Source organism: Chiloscyllium punctatum, chromosome 7 (genome assembly GCF_047496795.1).
Source record: "Chiloscyllium punctatum isolate Juve2018m chromosome 7, sChiPun1.3, whole genome shotgun sequence".
Taxonomy (NCBI): Eukaryota; Metazoa; Chordata; class Chondrichthyes; order Orectolobiformes; family Hemiscylliidae; genus Chiloscyllium; species Chiloscyllium punctatum.
The window spans coordinates 110052953-110076787 of NC_092745.1; the positions used below are offsets into that span (position 1 = coordinate 110052953).

At 39.0% G+C, this 23835-nt stretch overlaps 1 protein-coding gene across 3 annotated transcripts in view; it reads left to right on the forward strand.

Annotated features, from left to right (window-relative positions):
• The window catches only part of LOC140480041 (phospholipid phosphatase-related protein type 5-like), a 134889-nt gene that overhangs the window by 90710 nt on the left and 20344 nt on the right, over positions 1 to 23835 (forward strand). For 2 of the 3 annotated variants that reach the window (XM_072574594.1, XM_072574593.1), the window contains exon 5: positions 20428 to 20562. The exons of the other annotated variant lie outside the window; for it this stretch is intronic. In XM_072574594.1, coding sequence (XP_072430695.1) covers positions 20428 to 20562 — 135 coding nt within the window. The remainder of the gene's footprint in view (positions 1 to 20427; positions 20563 to 23835) is intronic. 3 annotated transcript variants of the gene reach the window in all.

The following is a 23835-nucleotide window of genomic DNA, read 5'->3' on the forward strand; positions in this document are numbered from 1 at the left end:
CTTGCATTCAGTTCTGATCACCAGATGAGAAGAAGACCATAATTGCACTTGAGAGAGTGCAGAGGAGATGTCCAAGGACATTGTGACAGCTTGAAAATTGTAGCACTGTGGAGAGATTGCACAGGCTAGAGTTGTTTTCTGCAGAACAGAGGAGGCTGAGGGCTGACTTAATTGAGGCCCACAAAATAATGAGCTGCTTGAATGGAAAGGACAGGGAACACTTGTTTCCCTAGAGATGAAGTCAGTTTTAAGGGGTGCAGATTTAAAGTAGTTAGTTTAGAAGGGAAATGAGGCCAAATCTTTTCACCCAGAGGGTGGTGGGTACCTGGAATTCACTGCTCAGTTCAGTAGTTGCGGTGAAAACACTGAAGAACTGTAACTTCCAGGACGATGGGCCAAGGGCTGGAAAGTGGGATTAGAACGGATAACTAGTTTATTCAGTCGGCACACATCTGATTGACTGACTAGGCTTCTTCTTTGTTGTAACCTTTCTGTGGCTCTGTGAAGAGCCAGTTTTGCAGTTTCATTTCTTTCTGGTTTCCTGTTGAACTCAGAATATTGCAGGCTGCTATGTGCCCTGTTACATCGAACTCTCTTGATGATATGCTGATTTAAGATAAGCTAAGAGCAATGTAATGTAGTTCAAGCAATTGAGGCAGAATTTTGGAAGCATTAGATAGCCGAGCAAAGATTGTAATTGCAGATCAACGCTCCTGGGAGAAATTGAATGCAGTGCAGCTCTCACTGGATCCATACAAAAGCATAATTTATATTCTCATAAGTAGTCTCTTTATTCAATAAATGCCAGGCAGAGGCAGCTACAGTTTTGTCTGCAGAGTTTTTTTATTCATTTGTGGAATGTGACAAGCAATTCCTAATTGTCTTTGAGAAGATGAGCCATTTTCTGGAACACTGGTTGTCCATGTGATGTACTTCCACAGTGCTGGTAGTTACTGGGTTCCATGATTTTAACTCAATGACAGTGAAGGAACTGTGATATAGTTCAAAGTCAGGATAATGTATGACTTGGAGGGGATTTTGAAAGTGAAGGTCGTCCATTCGCCGGCAGCCCTCGTTCTTCTAAGTGGGAGAAGTTATGGACTTAGACAATGCTGTCAAAGGAGCTGGGGTGAGTTGCTGAAGGGCATCTCACAGATGGTACCCACTACAACCAGAGTGTACCAGTGATAGACCAATAGTGTATGGAGTGATGTTTAAGATTGATTTCAATGCAGAAGATTGCATCAGCAATATTTTGTGATTTCTACAATATCTTTTCTTAAACATAATGCCTGCGCTTGGCTGTTAACAGGCAGGTATGACCACATCTATGCACTATGCCAGCAACAACTTACAAATTCAGATACGGTGCGCCTTCAGTCATATTCTGTGAACGCCCCAAAATGTGAATCTTTTTGCAGGTTGATTTTTTTCTTAGCTAGCTTTATTTAATGTTATACTTTTATTTTATAATGATATTTGATATTTTAGTAATTGGTTTAATTTCTCCAACTTCAGTTTCCTAATTCAGTTGCATCTTTAAACAGAGAGTGGTAAGGGCGTGGAATGCCCTACCTGCTAGTGTAGTCAACTCAGCCACATTAGGGAGATTTAAACAATCCTTAGATAAGTACATGCATGATTTTGGGATAGTGTAGGGGGACGAGCTGAGAATAGTTCGCAGGTCAGCGCAACATCGAGGGCCGAAGGGCCTGTTCTGCACTGTATTGTTCTATGTTCTATTACAAATTGTCTCTTAAGAGTTTATTGAACAGTATCATTTTTCTCTGAACAATTTGTTTCCCCATACAATGTGGTAATATTTAAGGTGAAGCATTTTATATTGTAGATACTCATCAGAAACACTAACTTATGTATCTATCATTATTTCGTAGGCTAAAATGAAGGATACCGCTGGTTACAATTGGTTAACTAAAACAATCAATATTGATCACTACTACCCTTTGTTTCACATTGTGGATTTAATTTATTTGTAAACTTATAGCATCCTCCTTTATCTCAATAGCAATGGTTAACCACAAATGTTACGTGAAACATCAAGTCAACTGGCATCCAATAGTGGAGATACATAATGTTGCATTTAGCTACCTGTTCCATTACATCTTCAAAGGAGTTTAATAAATCTGCTGTTGTGATCTAGTATTTCATAAACTAATACTGGGTTGAATTATTGTCTTTAATCTTGTTAAATGTTCACAAATTGCTTCTTTCATTATGAATTTCAATGCTTTGTGTATCATAAATGTCTAGTTAACAGCCTTTTAATTCCCAGGATCATATTTCTGATAACCAGAAGCCATTAACTCTTTTATAGTCATTTGATGTTAATCTAGCATTTGACATATGAAAAATTCAACCTAAGTCCCATCTGTTCCATCCTCCCATGCTTTGACATTCTTGATCCTTTCACCTTAATAATTTTCATGCACTGTGAATTGAAGTGACATCATCACTACCAATCTTCCAATAACTAAAGGTTGATTTCTAAGTCACCAAGTACCAAACTTTAATTATTTTACAAACATCACATCTGCTATCTTGTCTCCAATCATTTATGAGATCCATTTCTATTTAGTGCTTTGCCTGTAATAAATGTACATTCAAAAAAAGTCTCATAGAGCTATATAGCACGGAAACAGACCCTTTGGTCCAACTCATCCATGCCAACCAGACATATAAATTAAATTAGTCCCATTTGCCAGCATTTGGCTTATAGACCTCTAACCCTTCCTATTCATGAACAAATCCAGATGCCAGATATCTGTCTTAGCTTTTTCATTCTGATATTTGCATCTATCTGGTTCACAAACACCAGCTACCTCAGTGTACTTTACAAGGATGGGATCTTTCATATCTACCAGAGAAGACAGGGGCCCTTGTTTAGCATCTTATCCAAAATATAGACCAGGAGGTGCAACATTATGTCTGTATATGTCTGCCTAGATTCTTTGTGCTCAATCCTAATGTGAAACTTGAAACTACAACACTGTGAACAACTGACATTGAAACATAATTTTAGTCTTGAATTTTATGTACCCTCAACTCAGACCGACTGAGACAGATCCTTAAAATTATTCAGTTTTCGTTGATTTGCAACTTCTATACGAACACATCTTCCCAATTTCTTATGATGTTTGGCTCATCTTGACTTTTATGGCTGAAAGTTTAGAATTCCTGAGACCTAGTTTCTGATTTTGTTGTGCTTGTTTCTTTATCCATGCCAGCATCTTTTATTCAAATATTATTAATCAGGTTTTATTTCTCATTTCCACTATATGATGGCCTTCCACCATATCATTGTTATAAGGGCAGCCAGAGGCTGGGTAATTTGCAATAAATGGCTAAGCTCCTGTCTTTCCTAAAGCTATCTGTCATGGTCCAAGTCAGCTGCATGATGGGATACTAAAAATAACCTGTAAGGATATGGTCACAATAACACTCAAGAAGTTCAACACAATTCAGGGTAGAACTTGATCCATGCTTCTGCCACTAAACTCAGTGTCCAGCCTTTTCACCTTCAGTGAACCATGCAAGAAGAAAGTGCAATCTAGAGCATACATATGCAATAGCTAACCCAACACTTTGCTAAAAGCGCCTCATCCTCTGGGACCTCTGTCAACAAGATGGGTGAGATTCACGAACTTTGTGGGAATGATGTGACCTCCAAATGACAAACTATTCTTCTTGTTTCTAAGTTAAAATCCTGGAGCTCACCAGCAAGAAACACTGTCATGTGAGCAGCCACAAGCATAAGATGGTTCACAGAGTAGATTCACTTGCACCTCTTCAGGACCAACAGAAATGTTTAATAAATTTAGCCTTGCCCAAGTTCTGAAAACAAGTGCTAACAATAAATAATCAGGTGTTTAAACAATGATGAAGTACGGATGCAAATTTGCATGATCGTCTATATGTGTAATAGATTTTTCTGATAAAAGTGGTCTCTGACTTGCTTTGTGACTCAAAGATTGCTCTGTTTTCACTCTTACAAAGAGTTTATAGGTATCACTGCTATGAAAATATTTGTATGTGAATGATTTTTTTTTCACTTTATAGATCTTAGTGTTGATTGGTTAAAAAATGAGGAAGAATTTAAATTTTTCTCTTCCACCATAATTACTAAACATGGCTGTGAGAGAATATTTGTTCTCTTGAAGAGTTGTTATTCTTCAAATATTGGGGACTATGTGCATGATCGCGATGTGGAGCAAAGTGCTCGAACTGCATGCATTTTCCCCCTTTACCAAAGGGGGATCCCATATAAATTTCCAAATAAAAAGTCATTTCTGGAGGTCATGTAGCAGCCACAGAGTAAAGCCAACAGCATGGGTTCAATTCCCACACTGGTTGGGATTACTCTGAAGGAATTTTCTTCCCAACCTCTCCCCTTACCTAAGGTGGTGACTCTCAGGTTAAACCAGCACCTGTTGTTGCTCTCTCGAATGAAGCAGCAGCCCTATGGTCTGGTAAGATTAGGGTTACCTTTACTAACTTATCCTCACTATACTTCAACGAATCAAATAAAAAGAATGACTCTCCATTACTATTCAGCTTTTCATCATAAATATGTTAATATAAATTGAACTGTATTCATTCTTTAACATAACAGATAAATATTATTATTAAATTATTGGTAAAATTGTCCCTACTTCTTGAGAATCAATTTAATTTCATTGTCTCTAATATAAGTAATTGCAAGATTGTATAATCTCTGCCAGATGCAGTTTGGAAACACATTAATACTGATGTTGATTTCATATTAAACAAAATAAATCTAAGGAAACAATAGAGAGTAAAACAAATAGCAGCACTAATTTTTGCATTTAATGCTGACCTCATGTTTTTCCTTAGCCCGCTCTGCTGCTATTATTACGGCAGAGCAGACTTGACACCCACCTAATGGTTGTAATAGTGGGACAGACCATCCCACCAGAGGTCAAAGATATTTCCATAAATTAGGCAAGAACTTATGCCATTTACAATACCATTGTGTGGCTCCCATCTCGTGTGTAGGAGGTGCAGATTCATAGTTATTAGCTGCAATGTAAGTGCGAGATCCATTTGTAACTAAAAACTGAAGGATGCTATTGTTTTTGATAAAGACAAGTTTGCAGCTAATAATGCAGGATCAATTTTTGGGGAAAAAATTAATAAGACATTCTCGGAGCTGTTCCAACTCTGCCAAGGAACATCAGCTCCAAGAAATTTCCTGACCGTTGTCTGTCATTTTAATTTTAAGTGCCTCTACTCATCCACCCCACAACAGTCTTTGTAGCATTGTGTGCCAAAGCTGCATGGTGCCTCTGGCAATCAATATACACTATGGCTCAAACTGTGGGAAATATGCTCTGTGAAGTATTTCATTCACATTCGTGGCATTGTAACACACCTGTCTATTTGCGTCATTTTAATGCACCCGTTGTCAGACCTGGATTCTACCCCAAATCCACCACTATCTGCCCACATTGCATGGTTCTTCAACACTGGGAGAACAGATTTGTGTCCCTGTTGCATTTCTATGAAAGACAAAATGTATTTCAATGTTTTTAGAATCTACTGAGCTAGCAGCATTATACACCAAATGCATTCATTAGTAAAAAAAACTATTTTTAGATATAATTATATCATCAGACTTCATGAGATTAGATGAATAAAAATATTTGAAATGTTTTGAATGGACCAATACTTGCTTATATTAGTATTTTATACAATTAAATGTATAAATTAGACATTTTAAAATATGGTTAAATGGTTTCATAATTTTGAATTAATGTCTGAATTTGTAAAGCCAAATAGGTTATTTAAAATAATATATCTCAAATTGTAGAAACATTTATTACATAAATAAGAGGCCCAATGAACTGAACCATAGAATTATTGGAGTAGACTTGAAGAAATAATTGCTAATGCATTGTGTTTTTCTTATTGATTGTTAGATAAGGTGTTGAGTAGATTTCCCATGTGTCTCCCTCTCAGACATCCCCAGTTCATCTCATTGGCATAGTCTTGTTCATGCTCCGAACAATGCAACTCTGCTTGACCCAACCAAAACTGCTGCTATGGTCCTGCTCCTCAATAAAAACAAACACTATTAACCTCCCTGATCAATGAACTACCTCACTAACTCTAACCTTCTTTCCAAGTTTCTTGAGTACTTTAATTCACAACTGAAAACACATCGCTTTCATACTTCCAGGTTTGAATTCTTTCAATTTAGCTTTCTGCCCTTGACATAATCCGAAATAACCCTAATTAAAGCATGTGTGACCTAGAGTGTTATTCCTCCTTGCCTTCAATCTGAATAGTTTTCAACATGGTTGGCTATACCATTCATCTCAAACATTTGTCCTCCTCAATGGTCTCCATTTGGTTTCATTCTAATCCATTTACTCATAGCCAAGCTGTCTTTAGTAAAGATTTCTATCCTCTTCCTCCAACAATGATTCCTTGTCAAACTTTTCATTACGTGTGTGTTAACACTTTAGGACATTTTTAACACGCCCAAATCTTCACTCTCTGGATTGGCTCAGATGGGACATATGCGGGAAGATGTGCCTCAGGATCCTCCAAAACCTTACCACACAGACATACTTGGAAATTTCCCAGGATGTTTAAACAAGGAATGGGCTGATACCCTTCAGCCTGGAATCCCTTGCAAATATCTTTAGCACTAAGCTTAGGATGGAAACCTGGACAGGGTCGTTGGGATTTACCTGTATACTTACCTCAGAAATGTAAGGCAGTTCAACATCTGTTTTAACGATTGAGTAGCTCCTTAACCAACAACTTCCCTGAACACACTCCACCTGACTTGACTGATTGCCAACCAGACTGATTCAAATGGACGGAACTACCCACTTACCCACTCACCCACCTCTCCCACATCAACTGCCTTACCCACTCTCACTGATCTACTCATTGATCCCCTCACGCATTGATACTCATCCAACCATTCACTAACCCACAATCATTCATTTAAAGGCTGGATCATTAAAATCTTATCTAGTACAACAGTGACTGCTATAAAAAGGTAACATATCTTCTCCATGTCTAAACTCTATTATGCTCACTGGGCTTAACCTGGATGCACTGTGCTACTGTTAAATTTGATTAGGATTTTAGCGCTGTCATGAAGATAATTTTTTTTCTTCTGGAGGAGAAGGGATCACCTCATGAAACACTGAACTTAGTTTGCTTTTGTGAGAAAACACTTCTCCTTTGCCTTCCCAACCCAACTGTATTTCCATCTGATCTTTTTTGGGGTCAGGAAAGCCCTGGGTGCAAACCACACATGCACGTCTTCTAAGACCAGGGTTTCCATTATGAGTTTTCATCCCCAAGTTATTCTCTTGAGCAGCTTCAAGAAATTCAAACAAAAATCTCCTCTTTGGAGAATTTTGTGACCACTGGCGGAAGCCTGCAAAGAATCTGGACATTCTGACAGTCATGTATTTCAACACCATTTATGTCACTATTAGATAATATATCATAAATTAGATCTGTTTTAATGTAGTAAATAGTCATTGGACTCTGTTCCACATGGTAGTGTGATCAATTTATTGACCACCATTGTTTAAATGTTGACTTGCATTGCAAAGGGAAAAAAACACCATAATTCATTCAAGACGAGAAAAATGTGTTGACAAACACTCCAGTCATGTTTTAGACTGAGATAAAATATCCAAATATCATTTTTCTTTGAAAAAAATGTCTTATTGGTGAAGGTATAAGAAGGATCAGCACATGGTCGATTCTATTGGATAACACACAGTTTGCTTTGGAAGAGAAAAAAAATCACTGTTTGTTCTTTCTGGGGGATTACAGCTGAATTCTAATGCTTTGAAAACTGTGGTTACTATGAATTTGACTGGATTTGTTGTTATCACATGCACCTAAATACATGTGAGCAGTACAGGCAGATCATAGTAAGCAAGGACATACAGATCATGGGGTGCTGAGACAGACTGAGGCATACAGGTTACAGTGCACAGAAGTGTGCAAAGCACAATCAACATAGTTTGAAGTGACAGAGTTCATTTATCAGCCTCAAAATGGCAGGGAAGAAGCTATTCTTGAAACTGTTGGTGCATATTTTCAAGCTTCTGTATCTTCTACCTGACAGAAGAGGTTGTAGGAAAGCATTACCAGGATGGAAGGGGTCTTTGATGATGTTGGCAGCCTTCCTGCGGCAGTCCAAAGCTGGAAGGTTGGCTTCCGTGATGGCCTGTGCTGTGCGCACAGCCTTCTGTAGTTTCTTATGTTCCTGGGCTGAGTAGTTGCCATACCAGACTGTTATGCAGTCAGATAGTATGCTTCCAATGGTGCACCTGTGAAGGTTGGTGAGGGTCCTTATGGAAATGCTGAATTTTCTACGCTCCTGAAGAAGAGGCATTGTTGCACCTTCTTCACCATCGCATCTACTTGGGAAGTCCAGGATAGGTTGTCAGTTATGGTCACTCACAGAAACGTGATGCTCCCAACCCTCTCAACCTCCATTCCGTTTGGGGGGGAGGGGGAGTTGTTGTCCGTCTTTCTTTCTGAAGTCAATGATCAGTTCTTTTGTTTGGCTGGCATTAAGAGAGATGCTGTTATCATTGCACCACATCCCCCATCCCTCTATCTACCTCTGTATTCTAACTCAGTATCCTACTAGAGTGGTGTCATCAGCAAACATGTAGATACTGTTCGTTCAGAATTTGACTACACAGTCGTGGGTGTTCAGGGAGTACATTAGGGGGTTCAGAATGCATTCTTGGGGGACTCCAGTGTTGAGGGTTATCATGGAGGAGGTGCAGTCGTCTACATTCACTGGACACTGGTTTCGGTCTATGGGTCAGGATGCTGAGGATCCAGTTGCAAAGGGCAGAGATGAGACCAAAGTCACAAAATTTTGAGATCAGTCTGGAGGGGATAATGGTGTTGAAGGAGGAGCTGTAGTCGATCAGCAGGATCTGACATAGATGTCCTTGCTGTCCAGATGTTCCAGGGATGAGCGCACCGCTAGGGACATAGGGTCTGCTGTGGACTTGTAACGTTAGTAGGTGAATTGCAGGGGATGGAGGCAGGCTAGGAGGCAGAGATGATGTGGGATATGACCAGCCTTTTGAAGTACTTCATGATTATGGAGGTCAGAGCCAATGGTCATGAATTCTTGCTGAGTTCCCAAACCTCATGACTATTCAGATCTGCTGGCAGAGCCAATCCATGGGGTGATTGACAATGTTAAGAGGTTTTAATAATGTAATCAGTCTTTGCTGCAGTTCTTGAAATTATAGCTGTTTATTTATGAAATTTAATATCTACTTGAGGAATTCAATTTTTTTTCCGTTGGCTTAGTGTATATTTCTTTCTATGACCACACCTCACGAAAGATATGTTTTAAATGTAGAATATTTTTGGAGATTAGAGGTTAAATTATAAATTCAGGTTGCATTGTCTAAGCGTGCTTTCCCTCGAGTATAGAAAATGAATGTGTAATATCATTGAAGTAGGTGAAGTGATTGAAAAATATGATTAGTCAGAGAGAGGCATGATGGCAGAGTTACAGGCAGGCTGGCACTCATAAGTGGACAAGTGTTGTTATGGAATTAGCCAGAGCTTTGACATTGGACCAGATGAGTTCAAGCTCTGCAAAATGTCTTGTGCCAGGTTCCTGCTGGAATCTTCCATGTTTCTTAATAATGACAATGGGTTTTCTGGCAGAGCCACCAAGGTACCATTTATCTATCAGTCTTCTTCTGTGTATTGCCATATTGGAATCCTTATTCTCTGCAGCAACTACACCCTTTCAGCAAGCTGCCATCAATGCTACATTCATTGCCTCCCCTGGCTGCAAGTCACTCACCCATGTCTTATTATGTGCAGACCCTTTTTAAGCTTTAATCATGTCTGTACCTTGTTAATACCTGAGAGGGTGAGTGTGAATGTGAGAACTAGTGTTCAGGTTTTTTTGTTCATCAGTTATTCCCTGCTTTTCCAGGTCTTAGTCTATCGGTACTGCCTGGTCAGGTTACAATTCTTGGGCATCTAGAATCATAGAATCATAGAAGCCCTACGTGTGGACATAGGCTCTTCAGCCCCACAAATCTACACCAACCATCCGAAGAGTAACCCACCCACACCTATTCCCCTACTCTGTTATCCTATATTTACCCTTGACTAATGCACCTAACTTACACATCCCTGAACACTGTGGGCAATTTAGCATGGCCAATTCACCTGACCTGCACATCTTTGTATTGTGGGAGGAAACCAGAGCACCCAGACAGAACCCACGCAGACACAAGGAGAATGTGCAAACTCCACACAGACCCAGTCGGCCTAGACTGGAATCGAACCCAGGTCCCTGGACCCTCTGATGAGAAGGAGAAAGGTAGGAATGTAGGATTGTTTTGGGGGAAGCAAGAGTCTCATCTTTATACCATGCACAGCTTTCGATAATAAGGCAGAATGAGACAAGGGAGAGATGGGGAGAGACAGCGAGAGGACTCAACATAGGTAGTATTATGGTCTCAGCATCACCAATGGCCACAGCCTCAGTTCTTAGCACTCCAATTGCTAGGTTGTTCTAGTTCCCTAGCCAACAATGGCTGACTTACCTTGCGAGAATTCAAGTTTGCACAAATACAGGAGGCTTAGCAGATGTAAAAAGTAACTTACCTAAATTAACACTTGGAGACTGTGCAGTGACTGTGAATACTTAAATCCAAGAATCTGGGCAGTGAGTGTTTTAAAGATTGATCTCCAACTGAAATCCAGTCAAGTTGGCATTTATTACTCAATTTAAAGATAGCAGTAATTTGAAGGCTATTTTTCAGATTTTGTAATCCCAGCTGATGTATTCACTGAAATATAGGCACACAGGCTACCTAATTTCATTAACAAAACAGAATTTTCTGGCATAAAAGAAGATAAACAAACCAAGCCATCTAAATATAGAACATAGTTGGAAAGATTTTTTAAAGAAAACAGCAAAGCAAAGTCTCATCTATTCTCTAACACTATTAGTTTACAGTTAGTCAAATCTAGAGAAATTATTCTTCCATATCAAAACTTTGGGTTAATTGCTTCTCTTTAATTCTTTCCTCTGAACTGTGAACATCTTCTAACATGAATAATCAAAGTTTAGACTTTTCCAATCTTTTAATAATCTGCTGATTTCTAACCAAACATCCATGGTATGTAAGTTCCACAAGTTAAACTTCAATACCAAGGTAACTGAGCTGTGTTTGAACTGTTCTATATTCCTTTCTTGAAGAGGAAATTTCCTTCTCAACTCAGTCAGGTCTTTTCCAAAACAACCCTAATAGCTTTCAATCTCTAGGATTTTTTAAAAATTAAAACTCAAACATTGATTATTGTAAACCAAAAATAAACTAATTCCTTCAAGGTTTGCTCCCTGAATAACCATACATTATAAACAATCTTTCACCAACTCCCAGGGGACTTGCAGCGATCTGTTCTCTCACACTTGTGCATTAGGTCACAATTCCAAAAAGGACTCTTTGGCCATTGTTAATCTTTTTTCAGCAAAAGTACCAACACCCATAGTCCACTATTTTAAGTAAAGTATTCTTGACCTCTCTGACGCTTGGAAGTGTGGGGAAATAATCAGAGACAAAGCAGAAGCTGTATACATTCATGGCTATTTTGGACCAAGGAACAGACAGAATCTTGTACAGGTGTAGAGATTTTCTATGTTGCTGTGGCTGATAACTCTGGCATTCTTTGCACATTTTCATGCACTTTTTAATGTCTCTATTAAGATCTGGTTAATAGACCATATGACATGCCAGTCATCTTATCTAATCTATGGCCAAATGTCCTTGTTGCAATTATGACAATAAGGCAGAGAACTTTGGTGCCACTACCAAATGGTGTGATTGACCAACAATTTCAGTACACATTATTCAGAAGTTAGACAGAGAGAATATTTGCATTAGCTCGCGTGTCAATCTTGGTTCTGAATTTGTGTTTGCTAGTTTTCTTTGAACAAATAATTTTGATTGTGGTAAAGGTTTCTAATTTGTTGACTTTGTCCATACAATGTGTTACATGCACAAAGTGTAAGGCCTATTTGTCCTCTGGTTAGAAAATTATTCATTCTTGATGGAATTTGATTCAAATCTGGTTTGCTGTGAGTTTTGTGTATTGACTTATAATTATGCACCTCTGTGACACATTTCTTACAACTATTGCCAAAAGGCAATGCCTGTACTTTGTTTCATTGTTCTTCTATGTAATCTCCGGTAGCGTTTTTGGAGACAGATCTATTGAATCGGACAGCCCAGAATCCTCTTGCATTATGTGGCTTGCACTGACCTTGAAATACAGATTAGCTTTTTAGTGGTTGTGATGAACTACATGCAATGTGATTTCTTTTAGTGTCCTGACTATCACATCAGTACAGTTTCCTGCACCTAATGCTCATTGGTGTTATAGTCCAGCTGCAATGGCTTCATAGTTTCTGCCTTTTGCTACCACTGAATGAATACTATGATCTTTCTTTTCTTCCAAAAGGCCTTTTTAGAATACTTCAATAGCTGATAAACCAATCACCAACTCCATTGTCCAAACTGAAGCCCAGCCTCTGATAAGTAACATTTGATATCCTTATTACAGTGTCTACTGACAAATTGATCTACTGTTTCCTGTAGCGTTTGTCTGTAGAATGTCAATTCAAAATGATGAACTCAAAGTTGACACTTACTTGCTACTGGGCTTCTAGGATTTTCCAGAAGTTTGTGGGATATTTCTGGGTCCTCTTGAGATGAGCTCAAGGTATTGACTCTATGCAATCCTTTTTTATTTAAGAACTGCTTTCAGTATCTTTAGAATTTGTTTAACCAGTTCTACAATTGCTCGTCAATGGAACATTGCTGCATCCTCTGCTTAAAAAATCTGTGGCATTCCAGTTCATGATGAGGGATAAAGTATCCATCCTCTTAATGTTTGTTTGTCTCTTCACTTTATATTTAACTTACATGTTCCTTTTGTACTTTCAGCATGGTATTTAATGTTCCTTCCTCTCTTGTTTTGGCTTGATGTATCTTTTAGGGTTCATTCGGTTGGTTCTGCATTGTTCCTAAATACAGAGCACTTTCCTCTTCACCATTTGAATTTTGGCATACTTTCTGTTGTTCATCATGGAGCTGACTGCCAAGGACCATTCACATTTGAAACAGACTTTAGGCAGGGCAAATTTGATTCAGCTCACTGCTGCGGGAACCTGACCACCTCATAGTTTGTGAAGAAATCTTATTCTATGTTCTGACCTATGGGACATTCTCAATCGTTGCTGTATTTTGTTTGTTGCTGTTTCCTTTTGGCATTTAAGCTTGTAAGACTGGTTTCTTTCTTATCATTTTTTCAAAGAAAAAAGTGTTCCAACTGCATACCATGTATCTAAATGAGTGGAATAAATAGAGTCAATAGCTAGTGTTTGGAGAAGTCAGAGGTAGATTCTTTACACAGAGAGTTGTGAATGCACAGAATGTGTTGCCAGCTATGGTGGTGGAAGCAGAGTCATTGAGGACATTTAAGCGACTATTGGACATGCACATGGATAGCAGTGAGTTGAGGGGTGTGTAGGTTGTTACTATATTTTACATTAGGATTAAACCTCGGCACAACATCGTGGGCCAAAGGGCCTGTTCTGTGATGTACTTTTCTATGTTCTAAATAAGGTATATGGATTCTGTTTAAGTTATAATTTATATAATATATACTTGACAGAGTAATCTCCAGACACAGCCTATGCCTTTTGAGTGCTACAGTGCAGAGCACTTGTAATCATGTGAAAACACCATTTAATAACTTGGCTTATTTGCATGTTTCTTAATGACTAATTTACTAAAATCCACAATGAAACAGGCTAAGAGAATAAATAGAATAAATAAATTTATTAAAATGTTCCATTCTCCCCCAGCCTCAAGCCTCAAATATCCAACAATCCTAGGAGCATTGCTTGAATCCTGCCTGACATAATACATTTCTTAAGTATTTTATTTGAAAAATCTTTCACTTATTGACATTTACCAAAATTAATTATAATCAATTAAATAAACTCATTGGAAATTTTAATTTCATTACTGGAATTTCTTTATTGTATTTGTTCATGATTCACTGAAATGTCAGAAGACTATATTTGACTGTAGCACATATGTGGTTGCTGGTACACGATGCAGGAGTGAAGTGACATGGTATAGTGTTATATAGCAATACATGCACCCCTTTAATGGATCACTGTCTCAGTCCCTGCAAGTGTCCAATAGTTATGAGGTCATTGCAAGCTGTGTGGATGAGCGTGGGAACTCTTGGGAGGATGAGTGAACTGATCCTGGCATTTTGGAACCAGTCAAGAACATAGTCGTGGTAGGGCGGTCAAGAACATAGTAGTGTTAGGGGGTAGTATGAAAAGGGAGGTAAATACTGTTCTCTGCAGCAATGACAGCGACTCCTTAAGGACTGCCTGCCTCATGTCAAGGTTATCTTCTCAGCGTTAGAGAGAAACTTGGAGTGATACACAGTTGTTGTCATTCACGTTGGTACCAATGACATAGATAGGAAGAGAAATGAGGATCTGCTGAATGAATTTGAACAGTTAGGAGTTAAATTAAACAGCAACACCTTCAAAGTAGTAATCTCAGGATGATTACCCTTGCTACCGGAAAACTAGCATAGAATTAAAAAAGGAGAAAGTGAGGACTGCAGATGCTGGAGATCAGAGCTGAAAATGTGTTGCTGGAAAAGCACAGCAGGTCAGGCAGCATCCAAGGAGCAGGAGAATCGATGTTTAGGGCATGAGCCCTTCTTCAGGAATGAGGAAGGGCTCATGCCCGAAATGCTGATTCTCTTGCTCCTTGGATGCTGCCTGACCTGCTGCGCTTTTCCAGCAACACATTTTCAGCTGGAATTAAAAAAGGCCAAGGATATAAATGAATGACATGAAGTTTGGATGGGAGGAATAGGTTTTGGCTCATGTGGCAATGACAACTCTATTGGGATAGGAAGTAGCTGTTCCAGTGGGATGGAATTCACTGGAACTGCTGAGACCAGTGATCAAGTGAATTAAATAATTGGACTGGTGGAATTGGAACTGCAGGTCTGACAATAGACGGGAATAATGCAGAACTCCAACTCTGAATGGCCCAAGTGAAAGTGTTCATCCCACTCAACTGAGATTGGTTGACCTCCTTCACTTATTGTACCAGTGCCCTCTGACTGACAACAGTCCTCCTGGATTTGAGAAAGGGGATGGCGGGGGTTGTTTGACCAACCAGGTCGCACCCTCTACCTGTATTCACCTCTCCTCACCTCACCATCCTGCCCCCTCCACCCCATTTATTTACTTCTCCAACTCTTGATGCTGCCTGGCTTGCTGTGTTCTTCCAACCTCCTGCTTGTCTACCTTGGAATCCAGCATTGTCAGTTTTTTTGTCTCTATGATGATATGGTAGGGTAGTACATATCCCATGCCAAACCCCATGGACACAGGGTGCAGGCAATCTAGTGTTGGCTGTCCAAGATAGAAATCGCCAGATACCCACCTCTGACTTTCATCTGGGGAAGTGTCGTTTCTTTCCACCATGTGGCAGAATAGGAAGCTGCGGATAAATGAGGTGAGAAAAGGTAACAGTGATATGTAGATGCATAAAAATATACTTCTTGCCACTCCTTGGCGAGAGTCTTGTTCACTGTTGAACTTTGGATGGAAAATTTAGCTTTTATTTCTCTTGACATCAAGAATATCTTTTTTAAAATCTTGTCTCATTTTCCGAACTGACTGGCCATTGAATTACACCCAATGATTGAATTGAATGCTCATGCAGGCTTATTGATCTGAATAACCTATTCTTGTTTCAATGCTCTTTTATCAGTAGATCTGATGTGGAATAGTTGTGTGCAAACCATCAGTTACACTGAAGTTTCAGCAATTATTTTCCATCTATAAAATTTTCATGATGTTATTTAATTTTAAGCTTACCACTTTTCCATAGAGATTGATTATGTTCTGTGTGTGCAAATAGGAATTAACTGGGATTACCATTACAAATACCTATCCAGTTTGTACATGTTGCCTAAATACAACATCACTCTGGATTAGTGGTGCTGGAAGAGCACAGCAGTTCAGGCAGCAGAAGCTACTTGGATGCTGCCTGAACTGCTGTGCTCTTCCAGCACCACTAATCCAGAATCTGGTTTCCAGCATCTGCAGTCATTGTTTTTACCACGTAAATACAACCATACACCTATTGAATCTAGTAACCATCACAAATATCGAAAGAATGACCCTTGTCATTCAGACGAAGTCATCTCCGCTATTAGGGCAAAGCCTTTATCATGTCTTGTGTGTTCATGGAGTTTGTTTCTGTGAGTTTACAGAGAAAGGGGAATGTTATGCTATAGTTAAATCAGAGGAGGATTTAAAAATTAATTGTGAGAAATAAATATTCAGAACATTGCATTAAAATCAAGAATAACATAAAAAAGTGGAACGCTATTAAACACGTGGTGGAGATCTCAGTAGGGGCAAATAGATTTTTTGAATTGGCAGAATCCACATTGAACTTCTTTTGTTTTCCAGTAATATCAATCATTTGCATCTAGGTATAAGAGTCATAAGCTTGATAATAACAGCGATTTTCTTATTTGAACAAATAAGTTAGGAGGATCTTCAAAAATCAATTCATGGGAAGTGGGCATCACAGTCTACGTCAACGTTTATTGGCCATTCCTAATTGCGAATTACCCTTGAGAAAGTGGTAAGTTCATGTGGTGTTGGTACATCCACTATTGGGAATGGAGTTCCAGGATTTTGACCCAGCAACAGTGAAAGAATACCAATATAGTTTAGGGTGAGGAATAGTGTCAAGGTTAGGATGTGTGTGTGGTTTGGTGGGAAAATGCAGGTGGTAGTACCTTATTGTATTTCTATGGGATTGAGGTCACAAACTTGGAATGCACTGTTGAAGGAACCTTGATGAGTTGCTGTGATGCATCTTGTAGAAACCTTGTACTGAAGCCACTGTGAGAAAGTGATAACTGCAGATGCTGGAGATCAGAGTCGAGAGTGTGGTGCTGGAAAAGCACAGCAGGTCAGGCAGCATCCAAGGAGCAGGAGAATTGACATTTCAGACATAAGCCCTTCATCAGGAAGCCACTGTGCATTGGTAATGGAGGAGGTGAACATTGAAGGTGGAAGATGCTGTGCCAATCAAGTTGACTGCTGTGTCCTGAATGGGATTGAACTTTTTTAAGTGTTGGAGCTGTACTTACGCAGGCAAGGAGAGAGTACTCCATTACACACTTGATTTATGCTGTGTGGGTAGAGGAGTTGGGAGGTGAATTACTCATCGCAGGGATGCTGATGGTGATGTCCAGGACATTGCTTTTGTGAGCTTACCTTTATCAGGCTGTTGCTTGATTAATCTTTGGAACAACTCTCCTACTTTTGGTACAAGTCCTCAGATGTGAGCTAGGAAGACTTTGCAGGATTGCAAAAGCTGAGTTTGCTCCTGCCATTTTTAAATTATTGGTGTAAAAATGGTTTAAGAACTTAAACTGTGAAAGATTGTTTTCACTACCTAGTGAACCAGTAGCAAGGGTTAAAGACTTAACCTCATAAGAACAAAAAGGCAAGTTAGAAGAGCTTCTCTTACATGTATAATCATAAAAGCATATGAATGAGAAAAACAAGTGATTGTTGAAGGAAATGGTCAAATAATTAAAAATGAATTGGATAGGCATTTAAAAAAAGGAAAATCATAAAAGGACACGTGGAAATTAAATTACTTAACTTAGGTTAGATCTTGGACTGGCAAGCCTCCTTCTGTGTTGCAATTTTCATGATTCCAGGAGGTCAAACAAGTAAAAGAAAAGAAGTTTTTCTTTTGGCCCCATGTTGACATTCATTCACTATCACTGGGTCAAAATGCTGGAACTCCCCTTCTTTTGCATTGAATGTATTGGAATTTAAACCATGAAATGTAAGTTTGAATGCAAAACTCTACATTATACAAATTATGACTACAAATTAAAAAATGATTACAAAATAAACTAGCACAAGATCAAAGTACTCTGGATGATGAAAATCTGAAACAGAATCAGAAAATGTGGGGAAAATCAGCAGATGCTTCCAGATTTACCAAGTATGTCCAATATTTTCCATTTTTGTAATGTTTCATCATGGTCTCATGTGGGATCTTCGAGTATTAATGCAAAATAAGGTAATTCTTCCTTGTAAATGTAAATCTTTTTTCATTGACATACTTGGTGTAATGGTACGGCTATGAACTAGGGGTTTCAAGCTGAAGAGGACCAAACTTCTTTCTGGAAAACTAAAGAATGAGCACTGAGGTTACAATAGTAATGCCGCCTACCTTAGAGGCCCATCTACATAATTATCAAACCTGATCACTACATACGTTAAGTAATCTGTTGCTCGTTGGTAAAACAGAAAAGGTCACTAGAATGAAAATCAGAGTTCACAAAACTAATGAGTTTTGCTTGAGCATGAACATAACCATATCATAACCATAAGCCTGTCTGTTAAATTTTAAGAAGAGTATAAGAATGAATTAAATCAGCTAAATGTATGATTCTTTAATATAGTCCAGGGAGAAAAGTTTGAATCGAGCACTCTTTCAATTTTGCATTTCATTCAGCAAGTGATCTATTGATACAAATTTGTTATAGTCTCATCACTTAATCGAAATTAAAAGCAATCTCAATGCCTCTAATTGAATCTGAAATTAATTAATAGCCAAAATAACAATCACAGAATTTTATTTTCTCCATTTAAAGCTGTTCAAAGCACATATTCAACCTGCCGTGAAATTCACTTCTTAAATACCTAAAGAATAAATTATTGATTCAGTTACTGTATAAATGCAAACTTTGAATATACAGAAAAGTGTGGTAATCTCTATGTTTCCATTACGCTGATAGAATTTATATATATGGGATGAATGGGCTTTTCCTATCCAGAGAATCCATAGAATCCCTAGAGTGTGGAAAGAGGCCATTCTCAGCCTCCTTTTTCTTATATTGAAAACAAATGGGGAGGGGCATGGCCATGGATTTACATAGCTCATGGGAATGCAGTGGCAATGGGAGGGACACTCCCATTTTTCTCAGTTCCATAGGAAGAAAAACATTTTGTTTAAAAATGTACGTTTTAGTAGCAAGAATTGTTAGACTGCAAAAACCACATCAGAACTGTATATAGCAGCTCAGATACCAACTAACTTCAGTCACTGAGAGTCCTTAATCAAGCAATAAGCAATAAGAATTAGGGATTTAAGGCATGTCCAATGCAGCTGCCAAGGATGCCTAAGCACTATCTGTGTCCGAGGTGGTTTTGTATGTGTTTCAGGTCAGTTTATGGGGTAAAGTTTTGAAAATAGATCTGATTTGATCTTGTACTCTGCCTGTAAAACTGGTACAAGGAGGGCCAAATTCTAACCTTGCATTTCTATGTTCCTTATAACTTCTGAACCTATTGTTAAGTTTACAATTACACAGCTACATAAACACTTCCTTTGAATACCTCACCATCAATCTACAATGATCTCTGTGGCAGTTCCCAATGTTAATTTGAATTTGGTACCAAGTCAAAGGGATCTCCAGACACCCAGCCACAGTGATATCATTTAACAGGGTGAACAGCTGGATGCATTGAAATAATTTCATAGCACCAAACCAGCAAGTAAGAGACATTGGTTCTTATTCATTTTTATAGCTTTTCATGGACAGTGATATAATTGATTGGAACACATATTTTAAAAACTGAAATATTTCAATAAACTTTTGAAAGTGTTAGAAGTTTTGGAATTATTAACAGAAATTTTAAAAAATCATTTTGCACAAATATAACATTTATTTTTCAAGGCCAAAGAGTTTGTTTTGTGACAGTTATGAGTTATGAGTTAGTACATTGATCAGTATTCAGTTACAACTTATTAATAAGGCATAAGCTCTTTGTAGGGATGAGAATTTAACAGCTTAAAGCTTAACAGTTCAGCAATGTTTGACCAATTGCAGTATGATGGCATTTCAACAGTGCACCTTTTGAAAAAGCAAAGTACCTTTTGCAATAATGTTTGTAGCTCCGTGCTTAACTGCACATGTACCAACTCAACAAATTGTTATCAATTTCAAAGGAGTAATGATGATGAACACAGATAGTTTCATTGCTATTACACTTTCAACAGGCAGGCAAAAATATTTTTCATAATTGACAGTTAAAAACAATCTTTCACAATTAAAGTAAAATTAGTGGTGGCCTTCTTTAATTTGAACGTGTTGATGTATTTGTAAGAAAAAAAGTTAAGAGATTTAATCTCTTAACTCAAATGCTGCAATTTGTACTGTTACATTTCTTTTTTTTATTTTACATGTGAAAAGGTTGCATGTGTGGTACATAACTTTAAGGGAAGAAATACGATAAATGAAAAACTACAGCCTGACAACGTGATGGAGATCCCTTTGATTACTCTACCACATGTGGAAAGTCCATTAGGAAAATTAAGTGCTGTACAGGTATGTTATTAGAAGATTCATTTTTCAAATTAAATTAGAACATGCATTTACAAGAGAACAAATTTTCTACAATGGTATTTTTTAAGTAAGCTTTCTTACTTTGCCTAAATAGGTGTTTACTTTTTCAGGATCAGGTTGATAATTTAGGAGGGCAGCAGTCTTATTATTGAAAACTTTAGATGTGCTCACAACCTCAATTCCCTCAGTAATACTCAGCAGTAGCTCCTGCATCAGCCTTCCTCAGATGGAATGAGATCTCAGCTTTGAGTAGCCATTCCAGCAATAGGTGGCATTCAACTGCATTCAGAAAGAACAATGGGCATTCCAGAATTTGAATCCCTCAACATGGATGAGGTGCCTTTGGAGGCACACCCTGTAACTCAGTCGAAATGTTAAGATTGGGTCTGAGAAGCAATTTCTTGTGATCCTCATGCTGACATCTTCTTGTGTGTGCTGTATGTGAGCCACCCAGTTTATCCAGGAGCTAGTTTATCCAGAATCTTTCCCTGAGCAATAAGGGAGGAGATGTTCTGGTGGTGCCAAGTCAAGAGGATCTCTAGACATCCAGCCACAGCGATATCATTAAACAGGGTAAACAGCTGGATACATCAAAATATTCTCATTTCACCAAACCAGCATGTAAAAGGCATTGCTTCTTGTTCATTTTTATAGTTTTTCATCGACAGTGATATAATTGATTGGGACACATATATTAATCCAGAGACCTCGGTAATGGCCTGGGACCCAAGTTTGAATCCCGCTATGGCAGATAGTGGAATGTAGATTCAATAAAAATCTGGAATTAAGAGTTTAATGTCAATTGTTGGAGAAAAAAAAATCCATCTGGTTTATTAATGCCCTTTAGTGAAGGAAACTGCCATCCTTACCTTGTCTGGCCCATAGGTGACTCCAGACCTACAGCAACATGGTTGACTCTTAACTTACCTCTGGGCAATTAGGGATGGGCAATAATGCTGACCTAGCAAATAATATCCTCATCCTCTGAATGGATTAAAAAAAGGAAAGGCCTTTCAGATGGAGATTTGCTTTTCAACAGGGTTTGCAAAAGTTTTGATAAAACATATTTCTCTGCAGTTCATTTTTGCTGTTCGACATATACTTCTTTAATCTTCTAACACAAAAAATGCTGGAGACACTGAATAGGTCTGGCAGTATCTGTGGAGAGAAAGCAGAGTTCACTTTTCATGTTCAGTGATCCTTCTTGAGAACTGCTGTCTGATGGAATCCCAACTTTGCCACCAGACAAGGATGGTTCTGTTGTTGTCTGACCTCTACACTGTGAGGCTGAGCACCAGTTCTTGGAAACCTCCTCCCATCTACCCCTAGACCATGACCTCTCTATTGAACACTAGGCTATTGTGTCCATAAAGGTGAGAATTCTCATTGAATCTGGTGATCTCCCCCACACAACCTCCAAGCTCACAGTCCCTCAGGCTGTGTCTACCTTCGCAAAATCCACAAAAAGTACTGCCTGGGCAAACCAACTGTTTCTGCCTGCTTCTACCGCACAGAACCCATCAGTTCCTACCTCGAATCCATTCTTTCTCCCCTTTTCCAGTCCCTTCCCACTTATATTCACAATTCCTCTGAAGCTTTAGGTCAGTTTCAGAATTTCCAGTTTGTGGGCTCTAGCTGCCTCTGCTTTACCATGGATATACAATCCCTTTACACATCCATCTCCCATCAGGACGGTCTCAGGGCTCTCCACTTCTTCCAGGAAAAAAGGCTTGAACTGTCCCCGTCCACCATCACCCTGCTCCCGCCTGGCCAAACTCATCCTCAAGCTGAACAACTTCTCTATTAATTCCACTCTTTCTTCAGATCAAACGTGTGACCATGGGTACCCTCATGGACCCTAGTTATGCACGTCTCTTTAGGGGTGTGTAGACCATTCTTTGTTCCAGCCCTATTCCAGAACACTTTTTCCAGAACATTGATTAAATATTCAGTGCTGCATCCCTCTGTCATCTGGAATTTTTGCTTTGAAGTTCCACCCTAACCTCACCTTCATCTGGTTCATGTCTGACTCCTTCACTTCCTTGATATCTCTGTTTCCATTTCTGGGGTTAGGCTGGTCGCCGATATCCACTACAAAATCATCAACTCCCACTGTTACCTTGACTCTGCATCTTCACACCTTGCTTCCTGTGTCGACTCTATTCCATTCTCCCAGTTTCTCTGCCTCCATCGCCTCTGATCTGACAATGTCAATTTTGACAAGTGGATTTCCAAAATGTCCACCTTTTCCTCAATATGTGGTTAACATTGCCCTCAGCCCTACTTCGGCCTTCAACACTCCTCTTCCCTCCCCAACACTGACAGACGCCCCCAGTACTTACTTAGAAACCTCCACAACATCCATACCAAAGGATCATTAGCTGACATTCCTGCCACCACCAGAGGGATGCCACCACCAGGTGCATTCTCTCCCCTCCCTTGTCAGCATTCTGTCTTTACTCCCAACGCACTCCTTCACCTTCACACCATCTTCCCTTGCAATCACAGAAGGGGTAACAGCTGTCCATTTACTTTCTCCTTCCTCACAATCTAAGGTCCCATATACCCCTTCCAGCTGCAGCAGCAATTCACCTGCATTTTTCTCAATCCAGTCTATTATATTTGCTGCTCTCAATGTGGTCTCTTTTACACAGGGGAGACAAAACACAGACTGGGTGACCGGTTTGCAGGAGACCTATGTTCTGTCAATAAAAATGACCATGAAATTTTTGTTGCCTACCACTTCAACACACCACCTTGTTCCCTGGTCAACATCTCTGTCTCAGACTTGCTCCAGCGAAGCTCAGTACAAGCTGGAAGAACAGCACCTCATTTTCTGCTTGAGGACTCAGCAGTCTTCAGGATCAATGCCAAGTTCAATAACTTTAGGGCTTGAACTCATTCTCCCATGTCCTTTCCCTAACCCCCACACACCAGACCTTGTTATCTAATGGGCTGTCGTCCATTGTTAGTTATTAATATTCCCCATTAACAGTGATTGATTTTCCCAGGCTGATCTCTACCTAGTCCTTTGTCTACTCAAATGCTATGTTCGCTCTTTCTGGCTGTCATCTCCATCTATTATTTACTCCTGCTTTCAAAAAAACAGTTCTGAAGAAGGATCATTAAACCCGAAATATTAACTCCGCTTTCTTTCCATAGATGCTGCCAGACCTGCTGACTTCCTCCATAAATTTCTGGTTTTGTTCTGCAATTCTTTGGGTATTTTTATAATGCACTCTTCAATATTGTTGG